This window comes from Loxodonta africana, chromosome 9 (genome assembly GCF_030014295.1).
Source record: "Loxodonta africana isolate mLoxAfr1 chromosome 9, mLoxAfr1.hap2, whole genome shotgun sequence".
Lineage (NCBI taxonomy): Eukaryota > Metazoa > Chordata > Mammalia > Proboscidea > Elephantidae > Loxodonta > Loxodonta africana.
In genome coordinates this window covers 78,978,943-79,006,842 of record NC_087350.1, presented here as the reverse complement: position 1 = coordinate 79,006,842, position 27,900 = coordinate 78,978,943, and the positions used below count along the sequence as shown (strand labels likewise).

Here is a 27,900-nt window from a genome sequence, read left to right as displayed (position 1 = left end):
AAAATATACTAATTTTGCCCAAAGGGTGGAAGGCTATTTTAGAACTTAAGAATGAGTAGGTTATAAAAGTTCAGAGGATTTATTATCTGTAAGCATAGCAAACTTTAACATACAGTAACCAGTTGCCGTATTACTTTAAGATTGTTTGTTTGGGAAATCTTGCACTCCACAATTCGTAAGATGAGCAAACATGTTCTGAAGATCCAGAAAGAGCTAGAAGAAGCTAAAGAAAAACTTGCAAGGCAACACAAACGGGTAAGCCTTGTTTTCACTTTTAAAGAAGGTATACCAGAAACTCTTGAGAATAGTTAGCGTCTGTTACCTTGATGGTGATTTGTTTTTCCTGAGCCCTAGTTAGTTTGACACACGGCACGATGGGTTTGGTTTTTGGTTTTTGAATTATGCAGAGCTGTGTGTAGAAGTGGAAGAGGATCGATAGGTGGTCCGTTGCTGTGTGCTGTTATTCTGCATGGTGAACCTGTTAAGGAAGGTGGAAACAATTTCTCCATAGTTCACACCCTCTAGCTCAGCTTCATGTTTGCCCTACTAACAGGGTAGAAGAAGGAAAGAGGACACTTGTATTTCTCTAAGAGTTTCTGGTACAAGAGGGGAAGTGGGAGAGAATGTAAATACTTACTACTTCCTAAGTACTGTGAAGCATTGTGGGGCAGTCTTTCCAGGTTTACAAAATATTTCTTATATTAATGAGAAAACCAGACTAAACCCATTGCCTTCAAGTCAATTCCGACTCATAACGGCCCTGTAGGATAGAGTAGAACTGCCCACAGGGTTTCAAGGAGCAGTTGGTGGATTCGAACTGCCGACCTTTTGGTTAGCAGCCATAGCTCTTAACCACTATGCCACCAGGACTCTATATGAATGAGAGGTTTAGTATTTTAGCCATTTTTTTGAGGAAGCAGCGAGCTGACTGTATAGTGTGATTTAGCATAATGGTACCAGTATTCTTTGTGACAGTATTTTCCAGTGTTAATTTACACAATAAACAAGTTTAATGATTTTGATGAACTGTACCAAGTTCAAGTGCCGGGCTCAGTACAGATCATACACTTAAATGTGTGTGTATGTATGTAGTGTATATTTAAGTATGTAAACATACACACTCATAAACCTAAAACACTGCGAGGTAAATAGTATTCCCGTTTTATAGATGTATAAACTGAGACTCAGAGCAGTTAACTACGTAACTTGTTAAAGGTTACATAGCTAGTAAATGACAGACCTAGGATCTGACCCAGGTCTGTCAAATCCCAAAGACTTTACCTCATGCCATACTATTCCCTAAGTACCAAGTCCAGTACAGAAGTCACTAGCCACGTGTGACTAAATTTAATTAAAATTAAATACAAGTCACGAGTCACATTTCGGGGGCTCAATAGCCACATGTGGCTAGTAGCTGCTATAATGGACAATACAGATGTATATAGCATTTCCATCATCACAGAAAGCTGTCTTGCTCAGTGCTGCTCTCAGTCATACCCCAGTATGGTGCTGGGAGAAGACAAACACGTACTGAGTTGCCTAGAACATAAGGTGGACCCCATAACAGGTGCCATGCTAAATATAAAAGCAAGTTCTATGAAAATGGTGGGGAGGGGTGAGGTTTTTTATAACTTCTCTTATGGACTGGAGTAGTCTAGCAGAGATGGGGTCTTAGCAGTAGAGTATTGCCTGGAGGGATTGCTAGGCTTTCTAGGTTCAGTGATGCCCCTGTTCTTACCAAAAGGACCTTGCTATACAACATGCCTGCGTTCTGGCTCTGCCCGTTTCTGGCTGTGTGACGCAGGGAACGTTGTCTGACCTGTCTCATCCTAGTCCTTTTATCTATAAAATGAAGAGATTTCCCTTTCTCATTTGTGAAGATTAATATATATCTTGTTTTTTCTGTCCCCCCACTCCTTTTTTTTAAGCCTAAGCTAATGCTGTGCACTCCTCAGGGCTGGCGGGGAGGGAGCTGTAAAGCTTTGCAGAAGTATAGTGAGCTCATAACTGCCAGCAGAGTGTCCTGAATTGTTACCGGCCATTCGTAGCCATTTCTGAATTGTGATGAGGAAGAGCAGCAAGTGATTCATGAGCGACATGAGGGCCTACCCGGGTTTGCCATGTGGCCCATTCTTTTCGCAAACTGCCTCCCTGTTGTTACTGCTCATATGGTCAAATAGCGATGAAAAGCACTGTCAGTTTTTTCTTGGGTCATTTACTTTGTTGAATAAAGAATGGCAGAGTTAAAAGAATAGTTTTTCCAGAGGAAGAAGGAGAGTCAGAAATAGGGTGAAGATATGAAATGTATGGCTAACTGCCTCCGTGAACAACTGTCTCCTTTGCCTTGAGACCAGAAGAACTGGATGGTGCCCTGCTACCATTACTGAACATTCTGATCAAAGATATCATAGAAGTATCCTGATTAAAAGGGGGGAAATACAGAACAGAATTTAAATTTTTCATAGACTCCAGACTTCCTGGAGCCATGGGGGCTGGATAAATCCTTGAACCTGTTGCCCTGAGATAATCTTTAAATCTTAAACCAGAAGTATCCCCTAAGGTCTTCTTAAAACCAAACAATAGTTTAGCTTAATTAATAAAGAACGTTTGCTTTGAGCATTATGCTCTTTTAAGATCTATCTATATGGGATCAAAGTGACAAGCAACTCTAAAGATTAGATAGGCACTTTAGGGGGCAATGACTTTATGTTAATGTAGAAGGAATAACTCAGAAAAGGAGGGTGAGAATGGTTACACAACTCAAGAGAATGTAATCAGTGTCCCTAAATGGAACATGTAGAAAGTGTTGAATTGGTGTATGTTTTACTTCCTATGTTCTTAACAACCAAAAACCAAACCCGTTGCCGTCAAGTTGATTCCGACTCGTAGCGACCCTATAGGACAGAGTAGAACTGCCCAATAGAGTTCCCAAGGAGTGCCTGGTAGATTCAAACTACCAACCTTTTGGTTAGCAGCCGTAGCACTTAACCACTATGCCACCAGGGTTTCCGTTCTTGATAAGACAAATAAAATCTTTTTTTTTTTTTTTTAAAGAATACACAGTTTTTCATGGGGCTCAAAGCTGTTTTCATTTTTTTGTTGTTGTTCCTTGTTTTCATTTTGAATAGAGGAAAAATGTGACACTCTTTTTCTTCCTAAAAGGCCTGTCTTGCAAAAAAGGTAGCTCACTACTGCTTTATGGCATACTTTCCCACCACTGTCACCCAAGATAGGTACAACTAGATTTCCCTGGCCTAGGTAAATACTCTGTTGTTGTTGCTAGTTGCTGTCGAGTCGATTCCGACTCATAGCGACCCCACGTGTCAGAGAAGAACTGTTCCATAGGGTTTTCAAGGCTGAAAACCCTTGCAGAAGCAGATCACCAGGCCCGTCTTCTGAGGTACCTCAGGGTGGGTTCAGAACAATCTTTTCAGCTATTAGTCGAGTGCTTAGCCACTTGGACCATCTAGGGACTCCAATATTCTGGGCCGAGATAAATAAAACTTCTGAGTGAGAAGACTGTGTATCTGGAACCACAACAGATCTTTGACAAAGTCTAAATAGTATTAACCAGACATAAAATAATTTCCATTTTTAATAGGATTTAATACGTTGTACTTCTCAATAATGTTTTCCTTTTGTTCCTTTGTGTCCTGTAGCGAAGTGATGATGATGACAGAAGCAGTGACAGGAAAGATGGGGCTCTTGAGGAGCAAATAGAAAGGCTACAGGAAAAAGTGGAGTCAGCTCAGAGTGAACAAAAGAACCTCTTCCTTGTCATATTTCAGGTATCCTGGCCTGGGACATTATATGTAAAAGGAAACAGTATCTTTCTTTAGTTTAAAAAATGTTATTTTTAAAAATAAAAGTAATACATGTCCATTTATAGAAGAGTTTTAAAATAAAAAAAAATACAAAGGAAATTTAAGTCACCTGAAAGTTCACTCCTTAGCAGTAACCATGTATACATTGCAGTTCTGTGTTGTTACTTGTCATTCTTGCATAAACATTTCCCCGTGCTTTAAAAAAATATTTTTTGGATGCATTTGTCTCATGTTTAGTTCCCATTGTTGAGCATTTAGCTGATTGTTTTCCTTTCTGATGCACATCTTTGTGCAGAGATTCCTGTTCACATTTGTTATTATTTACTTGGAATAAATGGCAAGAAATATAATTATTAGGGTAAATAATTTAGACATTTAAAAAAAAAAAGGCAACTAGGAGTACTTAGCAAGGTATATATAAATTTTTGTATGAGAGACTGACTTGATTTGTAAACTTTCCCTTAAACCACAATAAAATTAAAAAAAAAAAAAAAAAACCCATTTCCATCAAGTCAGTTCCGACTCATAGTGACCCTATAGGACAGAGTAGAATTGTCCCATAGGGTTTCCAAGGAGTGCCTGGTGGATTCGAACTGCCGACCTTTTGGTTAACAGCCATAGCACTTAACCACTATGCCACCAGGGTTTCCAGTTTAGACACTAGTGTCTATATATTGCCAGAAAGTATATACCAACTCATATTATCACCAACCTGCCTTTCTAGATTGACAACATTTAATGAATTAGGAGTTAGGAATAGACATCACAAAAAAACAGGGTGAAGCAAACAATACCTTGAGGTCTTTGTCATAAATATAATTGCTTCTGAGAAATTCTCCCTCTAATGCTTCTTCGTTTCCCCTTCTAGCGTTTTATCATGATCTTGACTGAGCACTTGGTACGATGTGAAACTGATGGGACCAATGTATTAACACCATGGTATAAGAACTGTATAGAGAGGCTCCAGCAGATCTTCTTACAGGTTTGTGGGAACCTTTGATTAGATAATAAACACTGCTCTTTTCAGCCACAAGGATTTTCCATTAAGAACATCATTGTCAAATTTGTCAGGACTCTGTGTACCTGTAGTCCCTTTTAGTTCATGCCCTTTTGTCCGTCCCTACTGTTGCTCATCAGAATGTTTAGACTTAATTTGGTTCTATACCACTGAGATTCCTAACTGCCATTTTCTACGCTGGAGAATCTGTAATATAAAATGTAAAGAAAAGTATGTTAAAAAAAAAAAAAAAAGTATGTTAAGGGCATACTAATTGCATTTATAAAGATCCTTAACATCTAATGTTTAGATGGTAAACATTGCCTACAGAACCACAGTAAGTTCCCTGAAGTCTTTATGCAAAAACAAAATACAAGTCGTATCCTTTGCTAGATAAGTTAAAGATATTTATGAGAGTGGGACTAACTCTTTCTTATCTTCAAACACTACCCCCAGAAAATCATTTGTTCCAGAAAAGTGATTAAAGCAGAATCATTAAAAAAGAAGAGTTAGACTGATTCTTTAAGCTCTAAATAGGAATTCTCACCAGTCTAAATAGGAGCATACAGAAGAGAGAATTTTTGACACTTTTTTTTCACATTTAGGCTCAACAAGGTGTCACAGATTTTCAGTAAGACAGATGAGCTATTTATTTAAAAAACAAAACAAGGTTTTGGAAAGTTCCTGTTTTTCTTTTGCGAAGTGGTACTCTAAGGTTGTAACAAAAAAAGGGGGAAGGGGGTGGTTCAAAAACATTCATGTTTCACAGACCCTGGTTTTAACCTTAACCATAGCAGTTATTCTATTCCTAGTTATAACATTACCACTTTGTTGTCTTTTTTTTTTTTTTAATTTTCCTTAATCACTTTTTGCCGTCAGGGCTGCTTTGCAGAAATCATACATACTATGTCCCAATTGGTTGGGGGCAGAAGCAGCTGAACCTAGTCTGTAAGAGAAGTAGTAATAGCGCCTGGTACTACCGCCTTGCGTCATGAACTGTATTTACATAGAAACTGGGTCAGAACTGGATTTTTAAAAAAAGCTTTTGAACACCTTTTTTTCTCATTCTCTACATTTTCTTCATGTTGAAGCTTTTCAAGGGCCTGTTATTCCTTTCAGCATGAATCTTTTTTTTTTTTCTCCTGCTGAGGGAAGTGTTCTGCAGGATTGCTGATGTGCTCTTTCTCGTGACTGAACAGCCTTTCCTGTGTCCACAGCATCACCTAATAATCCAGCAGTACATGGTGACCCTGGAGAACCTTCTCTTCACCGCTGAATTAGACCCTCACATCCTGGCTGTGTTCCAGCAGTTCTGTGCCCTGCAGGCCTAAGTGTCATGTTTTCCTTCTTGTCAAGATTTTTTTAAATATCTTAAAATAATTTGTCTTATTTTTGATGGTTTGAATGCTTGCTTTCTTGTAGTATCCTTCACTTATTAAATGAAACAAAGGGGGAGGAGGACAGTGAGGAACATGAAGTTGGTTATCTTTAATTGCCCGTACAAAGCAAACGATTTCCTAATGACAGTAATGTGACGCTGACCATGGGACGTCTTATGTGCGACAGATACAGCTTTTCTAATTTGGTATTTTCTTAAGGCATTAAAAAAATAGATAACTAATTTGAGGTATGTGAAACACTAAAGGTCAAGCTTCCAAAGTAGTATATAGAACTGGTGCATTTATTACCAAGTAGCGTAGCTTTTCACAGCTCCTGGATAACCTAACATGGCTGAATAAAACTATGTTTTTTAAACTTTAGTATTTCATGATTTATCATCAGTCTGCTTTAAAATTGGTAATTTCTTACTGAAGATATATTTATCTTCACTTGAAATTTTCTCTTCAAAATATTTTTAGTAGTATCTTATGACACTTTGTTAGTATATAAAACTGTTACTACTTAAGAGCAGTCGTTCCCAAATTTGTCTGAATATTAGAATTACTTGGGAATCTTCTAGAAACGATTTTACAAATTAAACCACTCTCTCTGCAAGTGCGACACAGTAGTTCCTAACGTCCCCCAGGTGATTCCAATGGGCAGACAAGTTTAGGAACCACTGTCTTAGAGCTGCAGCCCTAGTGGCACAGTAGTTCATGTGGTCAGCTGCTAACCAAAAGGTGGGCAGTTTGAACCCACCAGCCACTTCGACGGAGAAAGATGTGGCAGTGTGTTTCCATAAAGTTTAAAGCCTTGGAAACCCTATGGGGTTTTTGGTACACAGCCAGAGCTTGGAATCAGTTTTTTCCGGTTCAAACCCCTGCTGAAAATTCGCGTTCCCGCCCCAGATGTCGGCAGTCCTCGTATTATGAATGAGACCAGTTCCTGTGTCTGAAGTCGCATTTTTAGTAAGCTGGAACAGGTGCATACAGTTCTTACTTAGCATTTACTACAAGACTCAGGCTGTTTCAGCGATTTAGAAGCTGCACGTGCAGGAAGTTAAGCTGATCGTGAGGAAGGATTTGTCGGATTTGTAGTGAGGGCAGATTTACATCACAGAAAAGAGTAAGTACTAGTTGTCCTCAAGTCAGACAGACGTCTGTTAGCTGTATCCTGAACCAATCTACATTTTAACAAGATCCCCAGGTGATTCTTAGAGATACTAAATTTTGAGAACCACTGCCCTACTCCCTAACCAGCAGCATTAGCATTGCCTGGGAACTTGTTAGAAAGGCAAATTCCCAGCAGGGGTTTGAACCAGAATGAACCTGTTCCAAGCCCTGCCTAGAGCATCCAGTCATTTCTCCTAGCCTCTGAAGGTCATATAGAGGTAGCCAGACTGGCTAAAGCTATACTTGGAATTAGATAAGGGTCTGAATTTTGTTTCTAGGAAATCTGGTCCAAGTAACTACTAATTCCTACATGGTTTTGAGACTGTTTTGTAAAATAAGTCTCACATTCCAAATTGGCAATCTGACATTCCAGATTTCTAGAATTTTTTTTACTTCTTTCATGAAGCTTTAGAGAAACTTTACCAATAATCCCACAACTACTGGTAGTGTTTTTGTGTGCTTCCAACATAGGTATCTCCTTTTACTCAATGTATAATAAGCTTATGATGCATTGAGCATTCTCCGTATATGGTGTTTTTGGTGTACCATACATTCACTTGGCTACAGAATATAGTCCACTCAATAGATGGAAATTCCTAAGATTTTTAAAACCATACTGTCTAAGACAAGAAATAATTATTCACAAGATCATGGTTGCATGGTAGGATACTAGCAGAAAGGGGTAAAAACTCAGGTTCTTGGCTAATGTTCTTTTGTTTACATGTTCCTCCTTCCCATTGTGTGAGCACAGCACAAACTATATAGTTACTTAGAAATGGCTCCTGTCCTCAAGGAATCAAAGGATAATCATTTAAGTCGTTGCAGCTTTTTATTTGAGCCTGACCTGCTTTGTAATCCTTGCATAATGTATTGCAAAGTTTGGCTAGTTGTACTTGATCCAGATTCTAGAGGGGTTTGTAGGTTTTCATTTCCTTTTTTCTTGAATCCTCTCTTCATGTGTAATGGTTACTTCTAACAACTGTTCTACTGATGTGACCTGCCCTGTCCCAGTCTGAACCTATATCTATGGAAAAGCTGAAATAGGGATTGAATTTGGAAGAAATAAAAGTACAAGAGTAAACATTCACTTTCCCCAGTAATGAACTCACACAGACAAAAGGATGGCACGTCACTACACGTCACCTTGCAATAAATCAATATTCTGTTAAGTGTATTGATGCCTTTTAATATGCTTTTGATAAAGTGAGCATACACTGTTTTCCTTGATTCCAAATCTCCCCTCCAGGAATTAGTCGTGCAGCGATTCAAATGAAGATAACGTGTTTTGTTTTCCTGGAAATAATTTAGCATTGGTTTGTATAATTACATCCGAAAATGAAAGACAAGGAAAGACCTTGCTAACATGGGTAAAACAGATTGAGCTGTCAGTGATATCTGGATACCAGGATTGTCTAAAACTCATGACGGTAAAACGTGAATACAAACATACCTCAACTAGACGAAACTAAATATACTGGTCTTGATGTTAATATGTGCTCATTAACTGGTGGCTATTAGTGCCAGGTGCTATAAACGCACCATATTTATTCATCACAGTAGTCCTGCCCACAGGCCCCTAGAGAACTTGCCCAAGGTCGGCAGCCATTAAGTGGAGTTTGAACCTAGACCATCTGGTTCAAGAGCTCATCCCTTCCTCATTGCAGCCCAAACCCCTAATTGTTACTCTTTCATCAAGATGGAAGCTTTTTTGTCCCAGGGAATATTCTGTCCCTGTTCAGAATCAACACTTGAGAAATATATAAAACATTTCTGCATTGAATACTTACGTAGGGTAATTATAGTCTCAAGCCTGACTGTTATGGTTTGACTTATTTTGACTTTTGCCTTTCTCCAAGAATAATCGCTAGCAGCTGGTTGAAAGATAAAAATGTATACGTGCCCTACCTATATTTGTAGCTGTAGGATAAAGAGTTATATTAAAGAACAACCTGAAAATACCCAGTTTTATCTTAACTGAATTTTTGTCAAAAAAAAAAAATGCATAGTTCCTATAGTCAAGCACATGGGATCAAATCCTATTATTTACTAGCTGTAACTATTCTGTAATCCTTTTTACAAGATACGGGGGAATGTGATCAGCTGAACTTGATCCAAATGCCTGGAGTGATGTGAGATGATGTCACTTCCTTCCCTCAAAAAAAAAAAAAATAAACCCAGTGCCATCAAGTTGATTCCAACTCATAGTGACCCTATAGGACAGAGTATAGCTGCCCCATAGAGTTTCTAAGGAGCACCTGGCAGATTCAAACTGCTGACCCTTTGGTTAGCAGCCATAGTAGCACTTTACCACTTTGCCACCAGGGTTTCCTCCTTCCCTCAGAAGTGCCAAATAAGCACAAAAGCAAGTTGTCTCCCTTTCAGGATTGCATGAGAATACCCATGAGGCACTTAGCATAGTGCTTGCCTGGCACGTAGGAAGTGGTAGTGGTGGTTATGATAAACTTATCAGTACCTGATTTGGTCAACAATCAGATAGTCAACCTTGAAAATGGCTGTTTATCCATTTTTAATCTAGCATTTGAAAAGGGCTGCCTAGACACTAATGTCTGAGAACATGGCCAGACTCCCACAATTCATTTTGTGTTCCAGCTATTTGTCATGACTTCTCCCAGCAATAGTTCCCTACACCCTCCACAGCATTGGAAAACAGAAATACCCTAGAAGGCCTGACCCATCCTCTAAAGTGCAGAGGTATACTACCATTCCTGTTTGTTTCTTGGGATGAGTCCAGTTCAGCCAGCATTTGCCTTTATTTATCTTCCTCCTACCCTAGCAGTCTAGAGTCTGCATTAGTCTCTTATTCCTTCAATCCATAGCTCTAACCTGCCGCTTTTGAACATACTCTACCACTCAGCTCCTCACCCATTATGGAAACAACAATCACAGATCCAATACTCTGCCCACAGCTGGGCCCTTTGAACCTTAACTGACACTTGTTCTTAGGCCATATTGTACATACTTTTAATGAAGCAGTATCTATACAGTATTTCATCTACAGAGACTTCTACATTTCGGTGAATTTTGAATAGAATTTAAAATTACTTTGAATTCATACTCCCTAGGGTCAATCTTTGGAAAACCCTTGTGTAGTAAGAAAGAGCTACGGCTGCTAACCAAAAGGTCAGCAGTTGGAATCCACCAGGCACTCCTTGGAAACCCTATGGGGCGGTTCCATTCTGTCCTTTAGGGTCGCTGTGAGTCGGAATCCACTCGATGGCTACGGGTTTAAGGCGAATCTAAATTTCCTTTATTTAAATACAAAATACTGTAAAACAGATCACTGAACTAAAAATTACATTTTCTCATAAGTCAGTTCATGGCCACACACAGTACAAGTCTTTCGGTACATGTCATCTTCTACATTTTCTTCTGGTCCATACTCATGCTGATGTGCAGCTGTTTCCCTTTTCCACACACTGCTTCTTATTGCTCGCCGCAATTCTAAGATAAAAATAAAAGTCAGTTTTTCATTGGTGGTGTTCAGCTGAACCCCAAAATAAATCCATCAGGCTTTCCGCTACATCTATAAATAGATAATAATCAAAATTGATTATGTAAAAACTTGGCAAGCTTACTTTTTTACCTCTCTGGTGTAGCCTGTGAAATCATTCAAGTTATTGTTAAAGTAGTGTGAAATGGGAGACTCAGAATGGGGTTAAAGAGATGGCAACAAGAGAACCAACAGACGTAAGGGGAGATGAGTTAACAGGATACCGTGTGTTTGGGCAGCTGACTGTAGAAAACTGGATGTCGCAGCAGGAAAGGAGAGTGAGCTGAAATGACTTAAGAAAAACATTTTTAAATTCTTTGTGTATAAACTGGGAGCTACTTTTATCTAAAAGGCCTGTCAAGCTTTGCTTCCAAAAAAAGAAAAAAATTAATGCCAAGAACTCTGCCACTATGCTGATGTCTCATCTCAGAAAAACTGCTCACGCACTTGACCTTAAGTCTCTTAAGTTCTTTATCCTATAAAATGACGGCACCATCTTAAGAGAGTTGCTAAAAATTATTAGAAAGCATAACCTAAATAAAAGAATCAGAATATTAAGAGCTGGAAAGAACAACAGAGTTTTGTTTTATTTCACTTTATTTTGCAGGTGGGAAAACTGACAAAGATAGAATGTGAACCTAGGTCATCTTACTCCAATCCTTGGAGCTTTCTCTACTACATCATGTTAAAATGTCATCTTGAAATAGAGCTATGTGTATGCTTTAAAAAGCAACTAAGTCACATTTTCAAAGTTGTTATTACATTATTACCAAGAAACCAAATGCTTAGTGTTAGTTGAAAATGAACAAACAGGTAACTTCTCAGTTTCTAGTTTAATGAAAAAAAAGCAACCTAACGGTTTATGTTTGCATCCTGACCAGTAACCCATCCAGCCCAGCACTCTTTGGCTGAGGCACCAGACCACCTCAGTGAGAGTATGAGAGCTATCATCTATAATCTCTGAACCATAAAAATCAATGTATACCAAGAAATCACAGATTTTCCTTAACCCACTTCAGACTTAAAATCTATGTCAATATCGAAATATTACTTGAATCTTTGTATTTACACCTTTCTTAGGTTGTGAGGATAAACACAGCTATGTATTGGGCACTGTTCTAAGCCCTATATACATAAACTCAAATCCTCACAGCCCTGGGAGATGAATATGACTGTCACCCTAGTTATATAGATAAGAAGTTATATAAACTGCCCAAGGTCAAGCAGTTAGTTGATGGCAGAGGCGTAGTCTATGTGCTTAACCACTAAGCAGTACTACCTTTTTTATACCTCCAGTTTGAAAAGCACTTTCTTTTAAATTTATTATTTTTAAGCTTCAATGTATACACCTCTAGGTAAGTTCCCAACCTGGGCGGGGCGGGGGCGGGGATCATGTTCGTCCAAATTCTAACCTTTATTCCTGTCAATCTCCTCTTGTATACTGAAGATCTCTGATTTTTTGAGACATCTGGGATGTTCTATGTCCCTTTATTATTTTACTTTACCCTGGAACATTTTCTAAATAAAAGATAAATGAAGACATATGCTGCCCAGACTGCTTGGATGACTCATGGATTCAGATAAATTGTAGGAAGATGCTTCCTGTTTGATTTCCAATACCTACTTGATTTTCAGCCTTGTTCTGAAGAAAGGTATCCTGGCCACTTTACTGCCCCGCTGAGAAAATTCTTCAAAATTTGAGTGTAGCCCAGTCACTGACAGGCTAACCTCTCTGCCTAATATATTAAGTGCACTTAAGAAGAGAGGTAAGAAAAATTATTTTCTTAACACTAAAAGAATAAACCCATTGCCATCAAGTCACCTCTGACTCATTTACTTAAAGCGAAAGTCTTAGCTTTCTAGCAATAACTGGACATTAAGGTTTACATTGCAATGATCAAATACTATATTAAGGATAATGAGAGCAGGTTTCTCACTGTCAGAGACAGGAGTTATAAATAAAGAACCCTGCAGTTTTAAATTAGAAGAATGTATCAGGGTGAACTCAAGGTTAATTATATGTAGTTTTGCTACTGATATCTGCTTACACTTTTTACCCAAAGTTTTTCCCTAGGCCCTTATTTCAATGAAAACAATTTTATACCACCAACTTTACTTAAACACCTTAATTTTACAAAAGAAGCAGGCCCGATGCTGCTTATGAGGTAAACTTTATTAGGAACTGTTGGAGGGAGGCTAGACACTTTAAAGACCTGATAGGAGGGTGGGAAGTATTACCCTAGGAGGCCCATTTAAAAATGCTGGCAAGAGCATAACTTTAAAGAAAGGCCTTATCACTACCTTGTTTGTAGGAAGGAGGGTTGCAGACCCAAAATGTATCTGCACCAACTGAAAGTTCACATCCAATGTCAAGGCCAAAGAATACTGTATTTTTTGAAATTCAGTTAAACTGAGCAGTAATGATGCTATCATTACTGTTTTTGCCTTCCTGGATCTAATAGTTCTTTAATAGCTTGAAATCACTGACAAGAACGTTTTTTCTCTTGCACCTTGTCTACTTAACATATACCTAATACTATTTATACTTTTTTTCTTAAGATAAATTCTCAGATTGCTAAAGTAGAATATCATAATCTAAAAGCAGGTAAATGTAATCTCTTACCTTTCCATAAAGAGGTAAGCTTTGTGTCAGCTTCTTTGTGGATCAAAATCAGAAGACCAAGAGGAATCAGGTTCCAATTCCTTTTCAACTAAAAAACTTTTAGATTTGCCTTTATTCCTCTCTGTTCTGAGCCTTCTTAGGAAGCTGCAGAGTAAACTCCTTGTTTCTAATCTCTACAGTGTCTACTTCACTCTCAGCCCTTTGTGGCCTAGCCAGGAGGACAGGAACATATCCACCAACCTCTAAATTAAATCAACAAGAAGAAGCCATAATTAAAGAAAGCATCGCATTGACCTCTGCACATGAAACACCAGAAGACAGTGGGGTAAACATTACAAAAGGATTTCATATGCAAAAGCAACAGAAAAACATTCTTAGATATGTAAAAAAAAAAAAAGATATGTAGGGACCTGGAAAATGTACCACTTAAAAGACATGCTTCATCCAAACAAGAAATGAAATGAACCAGTCCTAAAAAGGTCTTACTCAAAAAACTTCAGGGCAAATTCAAACTTCAAGGATGAGGAAAATTCATAGTAGTTTACAGTGATTAATAATAGCAATTTAATACAGTGAGAAAAACAGCCAGTTATATCTGAATTTGTAATTCTTTTTTAAAAACCCTGAGAATTGTGCAAATCTAAAAAATGTTCTGTTCATACTATTATTTAATAAATATGCTATCTTAAGGGAATCTTTATAGTAAAAAGCAAAATGAAATTAAACCGATGTCAATCTTTTATTCTTTAGTCAAATTAGTGAGTCACCATTAGCTATTTTGATCCAGACTACAAAAGCCAGAAAAATTAGTCTTTTTTTTTTTTAAATATTTGTGACTTTGTAAATATAAATTGCAAATCCTTTATTCCTTTATCCACAATTGTTGTCTGTACCAAAATACCATAGGAAAGTGATTTAAGGAGGCAGCAGGGAGGGAAAAGTTAAGGCGATCCAGGTAGCTGAGGTTAGTAAAAACCCTAGGCTAGTACATAATTAGTCTACAAATATGCCCTCCTCGTTCACACCCCTTAAGATGTCTTTTTGTTACTTTCTTTAACCGTCAAGGCTCTCTGTGATGTTGGAAGAGAGGAAGGGCTACGGGAGAATATTGAAAAGATTAAACAAAGGGGCAGAATTCAGGAAAAGTCTTTTCAAATCCTCTCAGTTGGTCCTTGCTAATGTCTTTGAATACTGTGACAGCAGTGGCTAAGTTTGAAAAGATTCTTCAATGAAATGTTCTTATATAATAATTTGCTATAGGAAACTTCTATACAAAGCCTAAAAGTGCATACCCTCTGATTCAGGAATTGATAAGTTAGCTATAATGTATACAAAGATGTATATGACGATGTCTATCATGGGCTTGTCTTGATAAACTTGATAAATGTCCAACAGTACTTCTGTTTTTATAAAAATATTAAGAAGGATCTATCCATAGAAAAGAATTGGAAGAACAGACATTAAAATGTTAGTAAGAATTGTCTCTGGGTAGTAGTTTTCACCTTTTCTGCCCTGCATTTTTATACTAAAAAAAGGGGGATCAATTTAAGTTTTATACACACACACGTGTCTGTAATTTACGCCACACTGGGACTCTATATAATTAATATATGAAGAACATTTATGCCTCCTTTTTAAGACTCTTTAGGGATTCATGATAGAGCACACAGTGCCCTTTGTGCTTCTATAGCACCCTAAGTTCATCAGTATCTTAGCACTTATCACACTGTTAGGATTTTAAGTTTGTCTTTCTCCCCTGACAAACTGACAGTATTACATTAGCACAAAAAAAACCACCAAACCCATTGCCATCAAGTCAATTCTGACTCACAGCAACTCTAAAAGACAGTAGAACTGCCCCATAGTGTTTCCAAGGAGCAGCTGGTGGATTAGAACTGCCAACCTTTTGGTTAGCAGCCAAGCTCTTAACCACTGCACCACCACGGCTCCATATATACAGTACCTGGCAAAGAGCTGACACTTGGTAAATACTGGATGAATGGCTGGATGGTGGCATAGAACTGACAGACATGCATATATGGATAGATGGGTGATGCACGGACAACAGAATGGGTAGACAGATGGGCAAAGGAATGGACAGACAGATGGGCAAAGGAATGGACAGTTGATGGGTAGACAGATGCATGGATGGAGAGATGAATGTAGAAATACAGACTTACAGTCAACAAAGTCTGGTTCCAGTCTCAACTCTTCACTATTTAACAGTCTACCTTCCTAAGTCTTTTATTCACATGTAAAATAAGAGTGATTCAACTAGCTAATGTCAGAAGGTCCCTCCTAGCTGAAAAGTCAGATGACTCAGATTTTTTCAATTTAAACAATCAGAGCGGTTTGCTGAGGAGTATCTTTGCTTTTTACAACACTGTTGGTCATTTTAAGATGTCATCAGTGCCAAATCCTTGACCAGGAATACCATCCCGACCCTAAAGCTGTTACTATATAAAAGCATGTCTCACTTTAAGATGACAGCTTACATGCTTTTCAGAAATGCAATACTGTGAGAGTTGGACTGTGCCTCCAACACCAACCTACTAAGGGCAAACTTGACCTTTTTTTCCCCCAATCTGCAAAATCAAATCCCTATATATCTTCTTCACACAGGAAGAACTTAGCTGAAGGTTTTTTACAAAGTGGTAAAGCAGTATGTCATGATATAAAATGCAGCCACTTACCTTTTACTTTTTTATCAAACTTCTTCTGTTTCATTTTTTCCCGATTTTCCTGTCGAACTTCCTTTGCTGCTTCTAATGCTTCCTGACTACCCCAAACCTCTAGAGACCTCTTCACAATCTATAACACAGAATCCATATTTAATTTGGTTGTGATTCAAGGTTGAAAAATACTACAAGGTTATAATTATCTAACTCAAGTATAAATTTATAAATATCTGAAATTCAAAAGATTTTACATATTAATGATAAGCAATTCTAATAACATGTCTGTCTACATCTAAGAAAATCTCAGTAAATATATACGGAATTAGATTGTAAATAGAGAAGTTGTTCTCCCTCTGAATCTATTATTTGTTTTATTTGAAGATATGGGATCTTCTAGTACATACAATTCAAACTGTGCTCTAAAGCAGGTCCTCCCAATCTTTTCAATATAATGGCACAGAAAGGGTATTATTATATTTGTACCATTCACTGGGGTAGATACAGGAGGCTGTGACTCAAGGTAACTAGCCTGGGCACTCCTGCAGCCCAAGGCACTAGGCAGATAAACAGCTTGGCACACTTTTATAACCATTCACAGAAGTGGCATAGCAGTTGAGTGCTCTGAGATATACTAGAGTTACATGGATAGGGTTCCAGATGGGTGTTTCCCAGGTGGAATTAAATCTTAGGTTATTTGTGAATTCCTGAAATTTTTCTTTTTTTTTTTTTTTTAATGATCCCCCCCTACCCCCCCCCACCCCCCACCCTGGGGAAGAGGGTCTGATGTTTATTCCAAACTTTTTTACTTTCTGAATTGCACACCTAACATCACCCAACAGCATTATATTTATTCCAAAGTGCCATACTAAAAAGTAAAATAAAATATTATGTTGTTAAATATCATTATACGACTGTGACTCATATACAAAGGAAAAAGATCTTTTTAACTTTCTGTAAGCAAAACTGAATTATAATTAGTTCATTGTTAAAACTTCACCTGATCCAGAGTTTGAAATGAATACAACTAATGAGAGACCTGTAATTTTAAGTAGAGTTTCATATCGCCCCACTGTGAATGGTGAGGGTTCTTCTTCACAATAAATTTAAGAGCTGGTTCTCTCTTTTCTAGATCACACTCTTTCAGAAGATATTCTTGTTTTGCTTCTGTTTTGGTTATAAGCTTGTGTTTATCATCAGCATCTCTGAAAACAGATTAAGTCCATTATATAAATTCATTTTTTACTAAACTAAGTTTTCACCAAAAGGGAAATATACTTTTTCCTGCAGCTCTTGAGGTCAAATTAGCAGCATAAAAATTCTAAAAGAAAAAATACTTTATCTTTTACTTATTCTGAAAAGCTGTTACATTGGCAGCAGACCCATATCATCTAACAGTTTAAGAATTTTTTTAATTTTTATTGTGCTTTAAATGAAAAAAAAAAATTTTTTTTTTAAATGAAAGTTTACAAATCAAGCCAGTCTCTCACACAAAAACTTATATACACCTTGCTACATATTCCCAATTGCTCTCCCCCTAATAAGACAGCCCGCTCCCTCCCTCCAGTCTCTTTTCGTGTCCATTTCGCCAGCTTCTAACCCCCTCTACCCTCTCATCTCCCCTCCAGGCAGGAGATGCCAACATAGTCTCAAGTGTCCACCTGATCCAAGAAGCTCACTCCTCACCAGCATCCTTCTCCAACCCACTGTCCAGTCCGATCCCTGTCTGAAGAGTTGGCTTTGGGAATGATTCCCATCCTGGGCCAACAGAATGTCTCGGGGGCCAGGTCTGGGGGCCGTAACCACCGGGGTCCTTCTAGTCTCAGACCATTAAGTCTGGTCTTTTTTACGACAATCTGGGGTCTGCAACCCACTGCTGTCCTGCTCCCTCAGGGGTTCTCTGTTGTGTTCCCTGTCAGGGCAGTCATCGGCTGTAGTCGGGCACCATCTAGCTCTTCTGGTCTCAGGCTGATGTAGTCTCTTGGGCTCAAAATTACCTTGTATCCTTGGTGTTCTTCATTCTCCTTTGATCCAGGTGGGTTGAGACCAATTGATGCATCTTAGATGGCCGCTTGCTAGCATTTAAGACCCCAGACGCCACCTCTCCAAAGTGGGATGCAGAATATTTTCTTAATAGATTTTATTATGCCAATTGACTTAGATGTCCCCTGAAACCATGGTCCCCAGACCCCTGGCCCTGCTACACTGGCCTCTGAAGCATTCAGTTTATTCAGAAAACTTCTTTGCTTTTGGTGTAGTCCAGTTGTGCTGACCTCCCCCGTATTGTGTACTGTCTTGCCCATCGCCTAAAGTAATTCTTATCTACTAATTAGTGAATAACCCTGTCCCACCCTCCCTCCCTCCCCCTCTCATAACCATCAAAGAATATTTTCTTCTTTGTTTAAACTATTTCTTGAGTTCTTATAATAGTGGTCTTATACAATATTTGTCCTTTTGCAACTGATTAATTTCACTTAGCATAATGTCTTCTAGATTCCGCCATGTTATGAAATGTTTCACAGATTCATTACTGTTCTTTATCAATGCGTAGTATTCCATTGTGTGAACATACCATAATTTATTTATCCATTCATCTGTTGATAGACACCTTGGTTGCTTCCATCTTTTTGATTTTGTAAATATTGCTGCAGTGAACATGGGTGTGCATACATCTGTTAGTGTAAAAGCTCTTATTTCTCTAGGATATATTCCAAGAAGTGGGATTGCTGGATCGTATGGTAGTTCTACTTCTAGCTTTTTAAGGAAGCACCAAATGGGTTTCCAAAGTGGTTGTACCATTTGACATTCCCACCAGCAGGGTAGAAGTGTTCCAATCTCCCCACAGCCTCTCCGACATTTATTGTTTTGTGTTTTTTGGATTAATGCCAGCCTTGTTGGAGTAAGACGAAATCTCATTGTAGTTTTGATTTGCATTTCTCTAATGGCTAATGATTATGAGCACTTCCTCACGTATTTGTTAGCTACCTCAATGTCTTCTTTAGTGAAGTGTCTATTCATATCTTTTGCTCATTTTTTAATTGAGTTATTTGTCTTTTTTTGTAGTTGAGTTTTTGCGGTATCATGTAGATTTTAGAGATCAGGCGCTGTTCGGAAATGTCACAGCTAAAAACGTTTTCCTAGTCTGTAGGTAATCTTAAGAATTTTTTTTTTGTACTTATTTCAAGTTCCTCATATGCCACAAATGATTTGAAATGACTTATGAGAGTAAACACAAGTAAGCGCAAAGACTCAATAAGAAAGAAAATATAAAAGCATAAAGTCAAAATGGGCAAGAAATGAGGAATATAAACATGCAAGCTCCAACCACCTAACATGAGTTTCCAGTTGGATCTAAGCTTTTTCAAAGCCAAGATAAAAATGTAGACACAGTAATTACATAGTTCTTCTCATTCAGCTGTTTCCCATCGATGTGCCAGGTTTGAGACACTGGGAACAGAGCAGAGAATACAAAGCCCTGTTCCCATGAAGCTTACATTCTAGTTGGGAAAAGACAATTAACAAAAAATGACAAGTAAAAGTGCTATAAAGAACTGTAAGCCATGGTAAAGGGACAGGAATTTCCAGATAGGCTGGGTGATCAGAAAAGGCCATGATGACGTGCTATTTGAGCAGAGCCCTTGAGAAGGCAATAAGCATTCTGGATAGCTAGAGTACAGTCACAGCACAAGGAACAGCAAGTGCAAAGGCTCTAGGGCAGGCGTGCTTTGCAGCTGAAGCTCACAGCAAGTAGGTGGTGTAACTAGAATGCTTAAAGTGAGGAGGAGTAGAGGGAGCTGAAGTCAGAAGTAGGCAAGGGCCTCGTAGCAATGGCAGAGATTAAAAATTTTATTCTGCATGGACAGAAATCATTAAAGAGGTTTGAGCAGAAGAGTGGCATGGTCTGGTTTATATTTTTAAAAGATTGTCTGGCTGCCATATGGAGAAAAGACTCAAGGGGTGCAAAAGCAAGGGGCCAGAGACCAGTTAGAACACTAAAGCAGTGGCCCAGGCAAAAGCTGATGGCCGCCAAGACTAAGGTAGTAGTAAGACAGAATGAGAAGTAGACTGATTCAGGATATGGTTTGAGAATAGAGTCAAACGGATTTGGAATTAAAGATGGGATAGTAGAGAAATGAAGGAGGTCTTTATGAAATGGTGAATACTGAAGGAAGTGCATGTGTAGGTCAGGGAGGGGAGAAATCAGTGGTTGCAGCAAAGGATTCTATCACAAAACCACAGGACTTAAAATTGGGAAGGACACCAACGCAGGACTTGGCTGAGGTAAACAATAGGGATAAGAGAATTATGTGGAGTGAGAAGTATTCCTGGGGTGATAAAGTAAAAGAATAAACGCCAGAAGAAGAAGAAAAAAGGTAAAAAAAAAAAAAAAAAAAATGACAGAAGAATGTGATTTCTCCTCATCTATTCTCTCCCTGCCTATCCAGTGGGGGAAAAGTTGAGTGGAAAGAGGTAGGCTGAAAGGACCACTAGAGTGGTTGAAAAGGTTTTTCTCCCCTCCTCTCACTAATGGCCCCAGTTCTCTGACCAAGGTGTCAACATACACTGGGATAAGTAAGAAACAGGGATTCTTAGAGTCTGGGTGAAGAGAAGGGCTGGAAACTTGCTACTGAGAGATGGTAAAACCCCACAGGCCAGCTGAAAGGAAAAGGAAATTTCTATGGCAAGGCCATTGGCATCCTTCCTATATAGGACATATCATAAGTTTGACAAGCACAGGCTAGAGAATTCCTGTATTTCGTTCTCAAAATGGAAACCAGAGAAATTTTAGTCAACTCCCAAAATCAAAATCATAACTAAGGAAACATTAAAGCCAAAAGGATCGACTGTTTTGCCCTAAACCTATATGTAAGCATTAAACATAAGCAATGAAGAACACTGTCTGAAACAAAGTTAAGTACCTGCAGTTATCACAAGTTGCTAAATCAAAGTGGTTCATGAGATAAGAATCCATAAATTCTTTCCCACATTCTTCACATATTGTATAATCAAATTCCATAACAGGTCCTAAAAAAGGGAAGATTAATTCTTTAAGTTTCCTTTTTCCGTAAATAGAACAATACATTTTCTTCTACTTTATTCTCTTATGTATTTTATGCCCAACACAAATACATTTAAGTAGAAGACAAAATAAAAAACTTATTAAATAATCATATATATCTAAAAAAAAGTTTTTAAATGAAAAAATGAACTAATCTAAGGAATAAGGTTCTCAATAAATATTTCTTGAATGACCTGTTAAATGAGAGTACAGGCATTATAGCCTAGGATAGATTCAGGATTCTACAGAATAGTTAAACTGAGTCTTCATATACATAATCACAGGGACCCTTAAAGATGACTGAATTCAACACCTTCCTTCCTGATGTAGGAATTCTTCTCTATAGTATCCCTGTCAGGTGGTCTTTCACTCTCTGAGCTCCTCCAGTGCTTTGCTACCTTGTGGCAGCACTTCGCATGGTTAAGAAGTTTCTCCATTTTGGAGTCACTGTGAGGCTCACATGATACACATGCCAGCATCTAAGTGCAAAATGCTAAATGTATGTAAGTTAGAGGGCTACATGGGGCCAAAATTTCCCCCACTGTAATTCTCACCCATTGTTCCAAGTTCTGCTCTCCAAAGCAAATCACACTAAGTATAATCCCTCTTCCATAAAGGAGGACTTGTTGCATCTGCAGGCAGCTGGAAGCCTTATCCCAGTTAAACCTAACCGGTTTTGACAATTGTTCCTAATATGTCAATTTCAGGCTTCCATTTTGGCCACCCACTTTTGACACTAAACATTTGTCAATATCCCTCTTAAAGTATGGCATCCAAACTAATCTTTCAAGTCTAACCTTCTGAATAAAATAGTTCAGACATACAGAGAATCTTACCTACCTTAATGAGTACACATCAGTTGCTTCATCTAAAGACTAGAATAGATTCTTTTAAACTGTCATATTACACCACTGGCTGTCAAACTTATGATCAAATAAAGCTTCTAGTTCTTTTATGTTTTCAAAGACTGAAGATATCCTCATCCTGATTATAACTTTTACTGAAACATTGACCTTAGGTTACAGTATCTTATACTTACGTCAACAGTTTTTTAACCTCCCAACATAAGTACAAGAACTTACCTAAATGAGGTTCTGGCCCCTCATTTCAGTCCACCAAGATATTCTGAGTATTTATTCTATCAGTCAATATATTAGCTATCCTTACCTATTTTAGAACAACAGTGAGTTTCAACCCTTAGTACACAATCAGAAACACAAACACAAAGTAAACTATTGATCATTTCCATAGGTACAGGTGTTTCTTTGATTTTTAATCTACTAGCAAAACTGCAAAACTTATCACTTTTATGAAGTTAATCTGCTCACTGAGTAAAATAAGCGCAGTGCAATTTAACATCAATCTTCAAAGAATTATGCATATTACACAAAGTAGCCAATTCTAGATAACCTATTTTCTGAAGAATACACTGTACCTGGTAGATGAACAACTTTTCCAATTTTATGTTCCTCTTCTTCTTCCTCTTCTAAAATGAAGCCTCCTCCTGTGTCAATTACCTTCGGGTTTGCTTTTACATTCACCACACCTACAAAAAGAAAAAACAGTCAACAAGTCAAACAGGTAAACCCATATGTTCCCTTGAACATAAACAGACTTTCTTTAAATTTATTATATATCAAACAGGACAAAGATGTCCACTATCATCACTTCTATTCAACATTATAATGAAGGTCCCAGGTAGTACAATAATGCAAGGGGGGAAAAAAAAAACGTAAAGTTTAGAAAGAAAGAAGTAAAACATCTTTTATTCACATATAGTTATATATGTAGAAAATCCACAGGAATTCACAATTAGAATTAATAAATATCAAATACCTAGGAAGAGATGCAGCCCTGGTGGCACAGTGGTTAAGCATTTGGCTGCTAACCAAAAGGTCTGCAGTTTGAATTCACAAGCCGCTCCTTGGAAACCCTACGGGGCATGTCTATTCTGTCCTATAGGGTCGCTATAAGTCAGAATTGACTCAACAGCAATGGGGTAGGGAGAGGTATAAAATTTCTACACTGATATCTACAAAACACTACCAACAGAAGATCTAAATAAATGGGGAAATATACCATGTTCATAGATAGGAAGCCTCAATATTGTAAAGACATCAATTCTCCCCCAAATTTACCCAAAGAGTCAATGTAATCCCAGTTAAAACTGCAACAGTTATTGGGGTGGGGGGTTAACAAGCTGATTGTAACAGTCATACTCATGGTTATGATTACAGCAAAAAGATGTAAAGCAAAATCAGCAGAGGGAAAAAGTGCATGGGGCAAAGTCCAGAGGAAACCAGGCAAGTTTCCAAGAGCCCTCTCCTAGTGGAGTGACTTAGGATGCATTTAATTCCTCCATTATCACATTGTGACAACACTTGTGAAGTACTGTCTACCAGGAAAGCTCATTAGAGCCTCAGCACCCAAGGTTTTTGTTGGGGCTGGTCACATAGGCACCCTCTGCCTAGCATGTACCAAAATTTCAGACTCCCAGAAGTCTAAGCAGGCATTTCACATAAACCACACTGTTGATACAATTTAGGCAATGTAAACTAAACTACCTTTATCATTTACACTCCCAAAACCCAAGTTCCCAAAAGCTGGTATAGTGCCAACCTTCAAGCAGGCTTTGGTAAGGATAATAGTCTCAGGCCAGGTGTTTACTTCTGTCCAATACGAGATTTAGGATTATGTGTCAAATGAGAACCTAACATGCTATATAAACTTCCACCGAAAACTCTGTAACATATTAAAAAAAAATTTAGATATACATAAAACCAACATCTTTGACAGTCCATAACGCTACTACTAATAATAACTAATATTTGCTAAATGTTAACTTTGTACCAGGCACTGTTAAAATCACTTTAAGAGGATTATCTTAACCAGAACAGGGAGCAAACAGGATAAACGAAATTGGGGAAATTTCTATTTAAGGGCTGCCTTGAGGGTTTAAAGGTGGGAGGAATGTGAAGAGAAGTGATTCATCATTAACAGCAAACAACAAATTGAGCTGGCAATATTGCAAAATATGTAACAGCAAAAAGTCAAAATCCTTAATGTATGAGTTTGCTGAAGTGCAAAAAAACTTTTTAGGACTATGGTGTTTCAATGGACAGGGGTATTTAGTCAAGACACGTAGACCGAATACCTCCCTGTTCCTGCCCCCCAAAGGGGGACAAAGACCTTATTGGTTTGACTTACATTACTGGTGATACCCAACACTGCCTAATCTTATATCACTTTCTAGTTTCCTTTGTGATCTGGGTCTAGCTGGCATGGGAGTTCTTTACTTTCTCTACACTTGGCATGTTGTTGAAAGTTGGGGAGGATCCACATGGCTTTAGACAGTACCTCTGGCACCAGTATGTTGGAGAGGGGAGCGCTTTCAAGGTACTATGTGTCAATGTTCATGCGGCTTTATGGATAACGGGGAAAATGCCTCTTGATATACCTAACTTTCAAGGTCTGTATTATAATCAAGATAGATAATGAATATAAAAAGCACTTTATAACGTACAAGACTTTAAAAATAACTTGGAGAACTTCTCTAAGGTGGTTTGCCGGCTTTAGTTACAAGGCAGATTCTCTGCCTGTTACACTGTCAAGGGGGAGAGAAATTCTGCTCAGAACCAATAGCAAAAAGCAACAGAGCAAATTCAATGGCAAGTTTGAAAACAATGCTTAAATTATAAAATATAAGTGTTATTATTTAATAACAGGAACACTTTGTGAGGAAAGGAGGAGAATGTACAGAAAAGGGACTGGAGAGCAGATGCATTCCTACCTTTCATCCAGTCAACAAAGCCTGAGTATCACACTTGTGCTAAGGGCTAGAGACAAAAACAAGATGCAAACCAAGGAGCTGCCTTCTAGAAGCTGAGACTAAAACCCATTGCCGTTGAGTCGATTCCATCTCAGCGACCCTAGAGGACAGAGTACAACTGCCCCACAGGGTTTCTAAGGAGCGGGTGTTGGATTTGATCTGCTGACCTTTTCGTTAGCAGCCAAGCTCTTAACCACTAAAGCTCAGACTAGTGATGGAGAAATCACATGAGGTGAACTTTCCAGTCACAAGGTACAGCAAGGGTAAGGTACAAAGGGCAAAAACAGTGTCCCATGTGCTGGATGGGTGAAGAGGAACTGCAATATTGACGGAGTTGAACGTATGAGGTGAAAAGAGAGAAGGCTGTGGAAATATGGAGAACCCAGGTGATGTAAAAAAGAGCTCCAGGTTTATCATGGAGGCAATGGAAAACCTTTGAAGGGCTTTAAGTAGGAAAGAAAAATATGTGTGTGTTAGATTAGCATTCAGAGACAGGAAAAACTGGAAGGCTTATCAGGGAAAACAGGATGTAGGGAAAAAAATTTAAAAAGGGGGGTGGGGTGGAGAAGATGGAACAGATTCTAAAACTTTGTGGAAAGTTTGAGTGAATCACTACCAAGGGCAAAGCCAGCAGCCAGAAACCTGATTATATTAATCAAGGGCTGTCCCGGGAAAGGGGGAAGACGAGATCCACTCCCCTAAGAATAAGTCTTTCTTCCTGAGGATGAGAGATGAGTTTATTATCAAAGAGGCAGCTGGTGGGCAAGGAAACTCTGAACCCAGTGTCAGAAGCCACGAGTTCTAATCCTGATTATCCTGTGCACTTGCCGAACCTGAGAAAATCCCTTTCCTTTTCTGGGCCTTAATAACTACATCTGTAAAACACGGATACCAAAGTCTGCACTATTTATTTTCCAGGTTGGCTGTGAGAATCAGATAAGACCATTCAAAAGCCCTCTGAAACATGTGAGGCACTACAGGTGCCACTCGGTTAGTTCCAAAAAGGTAGCGGCTGTGGCAGTCTTGCTCATCTCTTAAGCCTAGGCACGCAATAGCTTTTTGGTGAGTGGGTGAATGAGCGAGCAGGTGTAGGATTATTATTTAAATGGTTACACATCTAAAGGCTTTCTACAAGGACCTCCGCTGGGGCTGTAAGAAGCTCTGCAGGAACAGAGCAGAAGGGGAAGGTCTGGGAGAGCTGAGGCGCTGACAGGCACCGGCTGGCACCTCCAGGCGGCGGCTGCATTCTCAAGCTAAAGACCGAGCTGGGCACGCGGCGTGCAGTGAGCGAAGCCCGGGCTCGGGGGCCAGGAGGCCTGGGTTGTCCCGGGGAACGGCTCCGTGGTCTTGGCCAAGTCGCTCCGACAAGGCCAGCTGGGCGGATTCCCGCGACTGCGGGAGGATCTGAGCGCAGATGTGACGGGGCTCAGCGCCACACCCGGAGCCCGGCCCCGACCCGCGCGAGTCTGTACGGGGACCAGGGAGGTGCGGACAGGGACCAGGGAGGTGCTGGCAGGGATCAGGGAGGTGCCGGGAGGGACCACGGAGGTGCGGACAGGGACCAGGGAGGTGCGGACAGGGACCACGGAGGTGCGGGGAGGGACCACGGAGGTGCGGGGAGGGACCACGGAGGTGCGGGCAGGGACCACGGAGGTGCGGGCAGGGACCACGGAGGTGCGGGCAGGGACCACGGAGGTGCGGGCAGGGACCACGGAGATGGGGGGAGGGACCACGGAGGTGCGGGGAGGGACCACGGAGGTGCGGGCAGGGAACGGGAATGCGCGGCCAGGGCCCAAACCTCCAGTAGCCGCTGCCGCCGTCGCCGGGTAGGGCCGGGCGGCCAGCCGGGCCTGGCGCAGCATCAGCGCCCGCTGCCGCTTCCGCTCGATGCCCGCCCGCACGGAGGCAGGCAGCTCCGCCGGCTGTTCTAAAGCCACTGTCTCCAGCGAAGCTCTCTCGGAGGACGCCATCTCGGACGTCCTCCGACCGCAGCTCCAGCCCCGCGCACGCGCACCGCCGGGGCAAAGCGTGCCCACGGCGCTGATGTGCTCTAGCGCCTCCTTTCGGCGGCCTCCAGGGAGCGGACTCAGAGGGAGCGCGCCTGCGCAGCCGGAGGGGGGGGCGGTGGAAGGGAGGGGCCGCGGGGCGGGGTCTGAGTGCGCGGAAAAACCGGAACTACCTGTTCGCTTGTAACCTGACGGAGCCCTGCTGGCGCGGTGGTTAAAGGCTACGGCTGCTAACCGGAAGATCGACAGGTCGAATCCACCAGCCGCTCCCTGGAAACCCTATGGGGCAGCTCTACTGTGTCCCGTAGGGTCGCTATGAGTCGGAATCCACTCGACAGCAACTAGTTTGGTTTGTTTGTAACCTTAGAGAGGGGTTGGTACAGATACAACTTCTCGGGATCTTTAAAATAACAGCTTCGCTCGGTGGTTCAGAATTCCTAATTCTGACACTTACCCTCTGGGTGACCTTGGGTAAGTTAAATTCTGAGTTCAATTTCCTCAGTGGTAAAGTGAGGACAATTATGGAACCACTTCATGAGTTGTTGGGAAGATTAGATGTAAAGTCTTCATCACAATAGCTTCCAAAAACAATGATAACAGTTAATAGTAGTAGTGCCAGTCAGAGAGACCAGTACCTGCTTGACCTGATTCCCTTCCAGATGCAAAGTCAGGGGAACAGAGCCTTAGATTTGAAGTCAGGAGGCTTGGGTTCAAACCTTCACCTGCTTGCTGTGTGATGTCAAGCAAATGCAGCACCTGGGACCAAGGCTAGGATGCATGAAGTTGACTGTCTTTTTCATGGACTATTCCTTCAGTGTGGCTGA

At 39.9% G+C, this 27,900-nt stretch overlaps 2 protein-coding genes across 8 annotated transcripts in view; one reads left to right on the top strand and one right to left on the bottom strand.

Annotated features, from left to right (window-relative positions):
• The window catches only part of NCBP1 (nuclear cap binding protein subunit 1), a 53,702-nt gene extending 39,794 nt beyond the window's left edge, over positions 1 to 13,908 (top strand). For all 4 annotated transcript variants that reach the window (XM_003407845.4, XM_064291698.1, XM_023545110.2 and 1 more), the window contains 4 exons: positions 141 to 255; positions 3,660 to 3,788; positions 4,693 to 4,806; positions 6,039 to 13,908. In XM_003407845.4, the coding sequence (XP_003407893.1) occupies positions 141 to 255; positions 3,660 to 3,788; positions 4,693 to 4,806; positions 6,039 to 6,152 (472 nt within the window). In that variant the 3' untranslated portion in view covers positions 6,153 to 13,908. The remainder of the gene's footprint in view (positions 1 to 140; positions 256 to 3,659; positions 3,789 to 4,692; positions 4,807 to 6,038) is intronic.
• XPA (XPA, DNA damage recognition and repair factor) lies at positions 139 to 27,068 on the bottom strand. Of its 4 annotated transcripts, XR_010323059.1 has the most exons (8): positions 26,869 to 27,062; positions 22,677 to 22,787; positions 21,102 to 21,207; positions 17,222 to 17,387; positions 16,201 to 16,318; positions 10,691 to 10,835; positions 4,619 to 5,028; positions 139 to 4,148 (listed from the first exon to the last, which is right to left on the bottom strand). XR_010323059.1 is itself a non-coding variant. In XM_064291700.1 (7 exons), exons 1-7 carry the CDS (start codon positions 27,038 to 27,040, stop codon positions 5,001 to 5,003), a joined length of 846 nt encoding a protein of 281 aa, XP_064147770.1. In that variant the 5' UTR covers positions 27,041 to 27,062; the 3' UTR covers positions 139 to 5,000. The 4 variants fall into 4 exon arrangements, 3 of the variants coding, with proteins under 3 accessions (XP_064147770.1, XP_064147772.1, XP_064147773.1); XM_064291700.1 differs by having other exon boundaries at positions 139 to 5,028; XM_064291702.1 differs by lacking the exons at positions 139 to 4,148; positions 4,619 to 5,028 and having other exon boundaries at positions 10,687 to 10,835; positions 26,869 to 27,060.
• Positions 27,069 to 27,900: the final 832 nt, after the last annotated feature.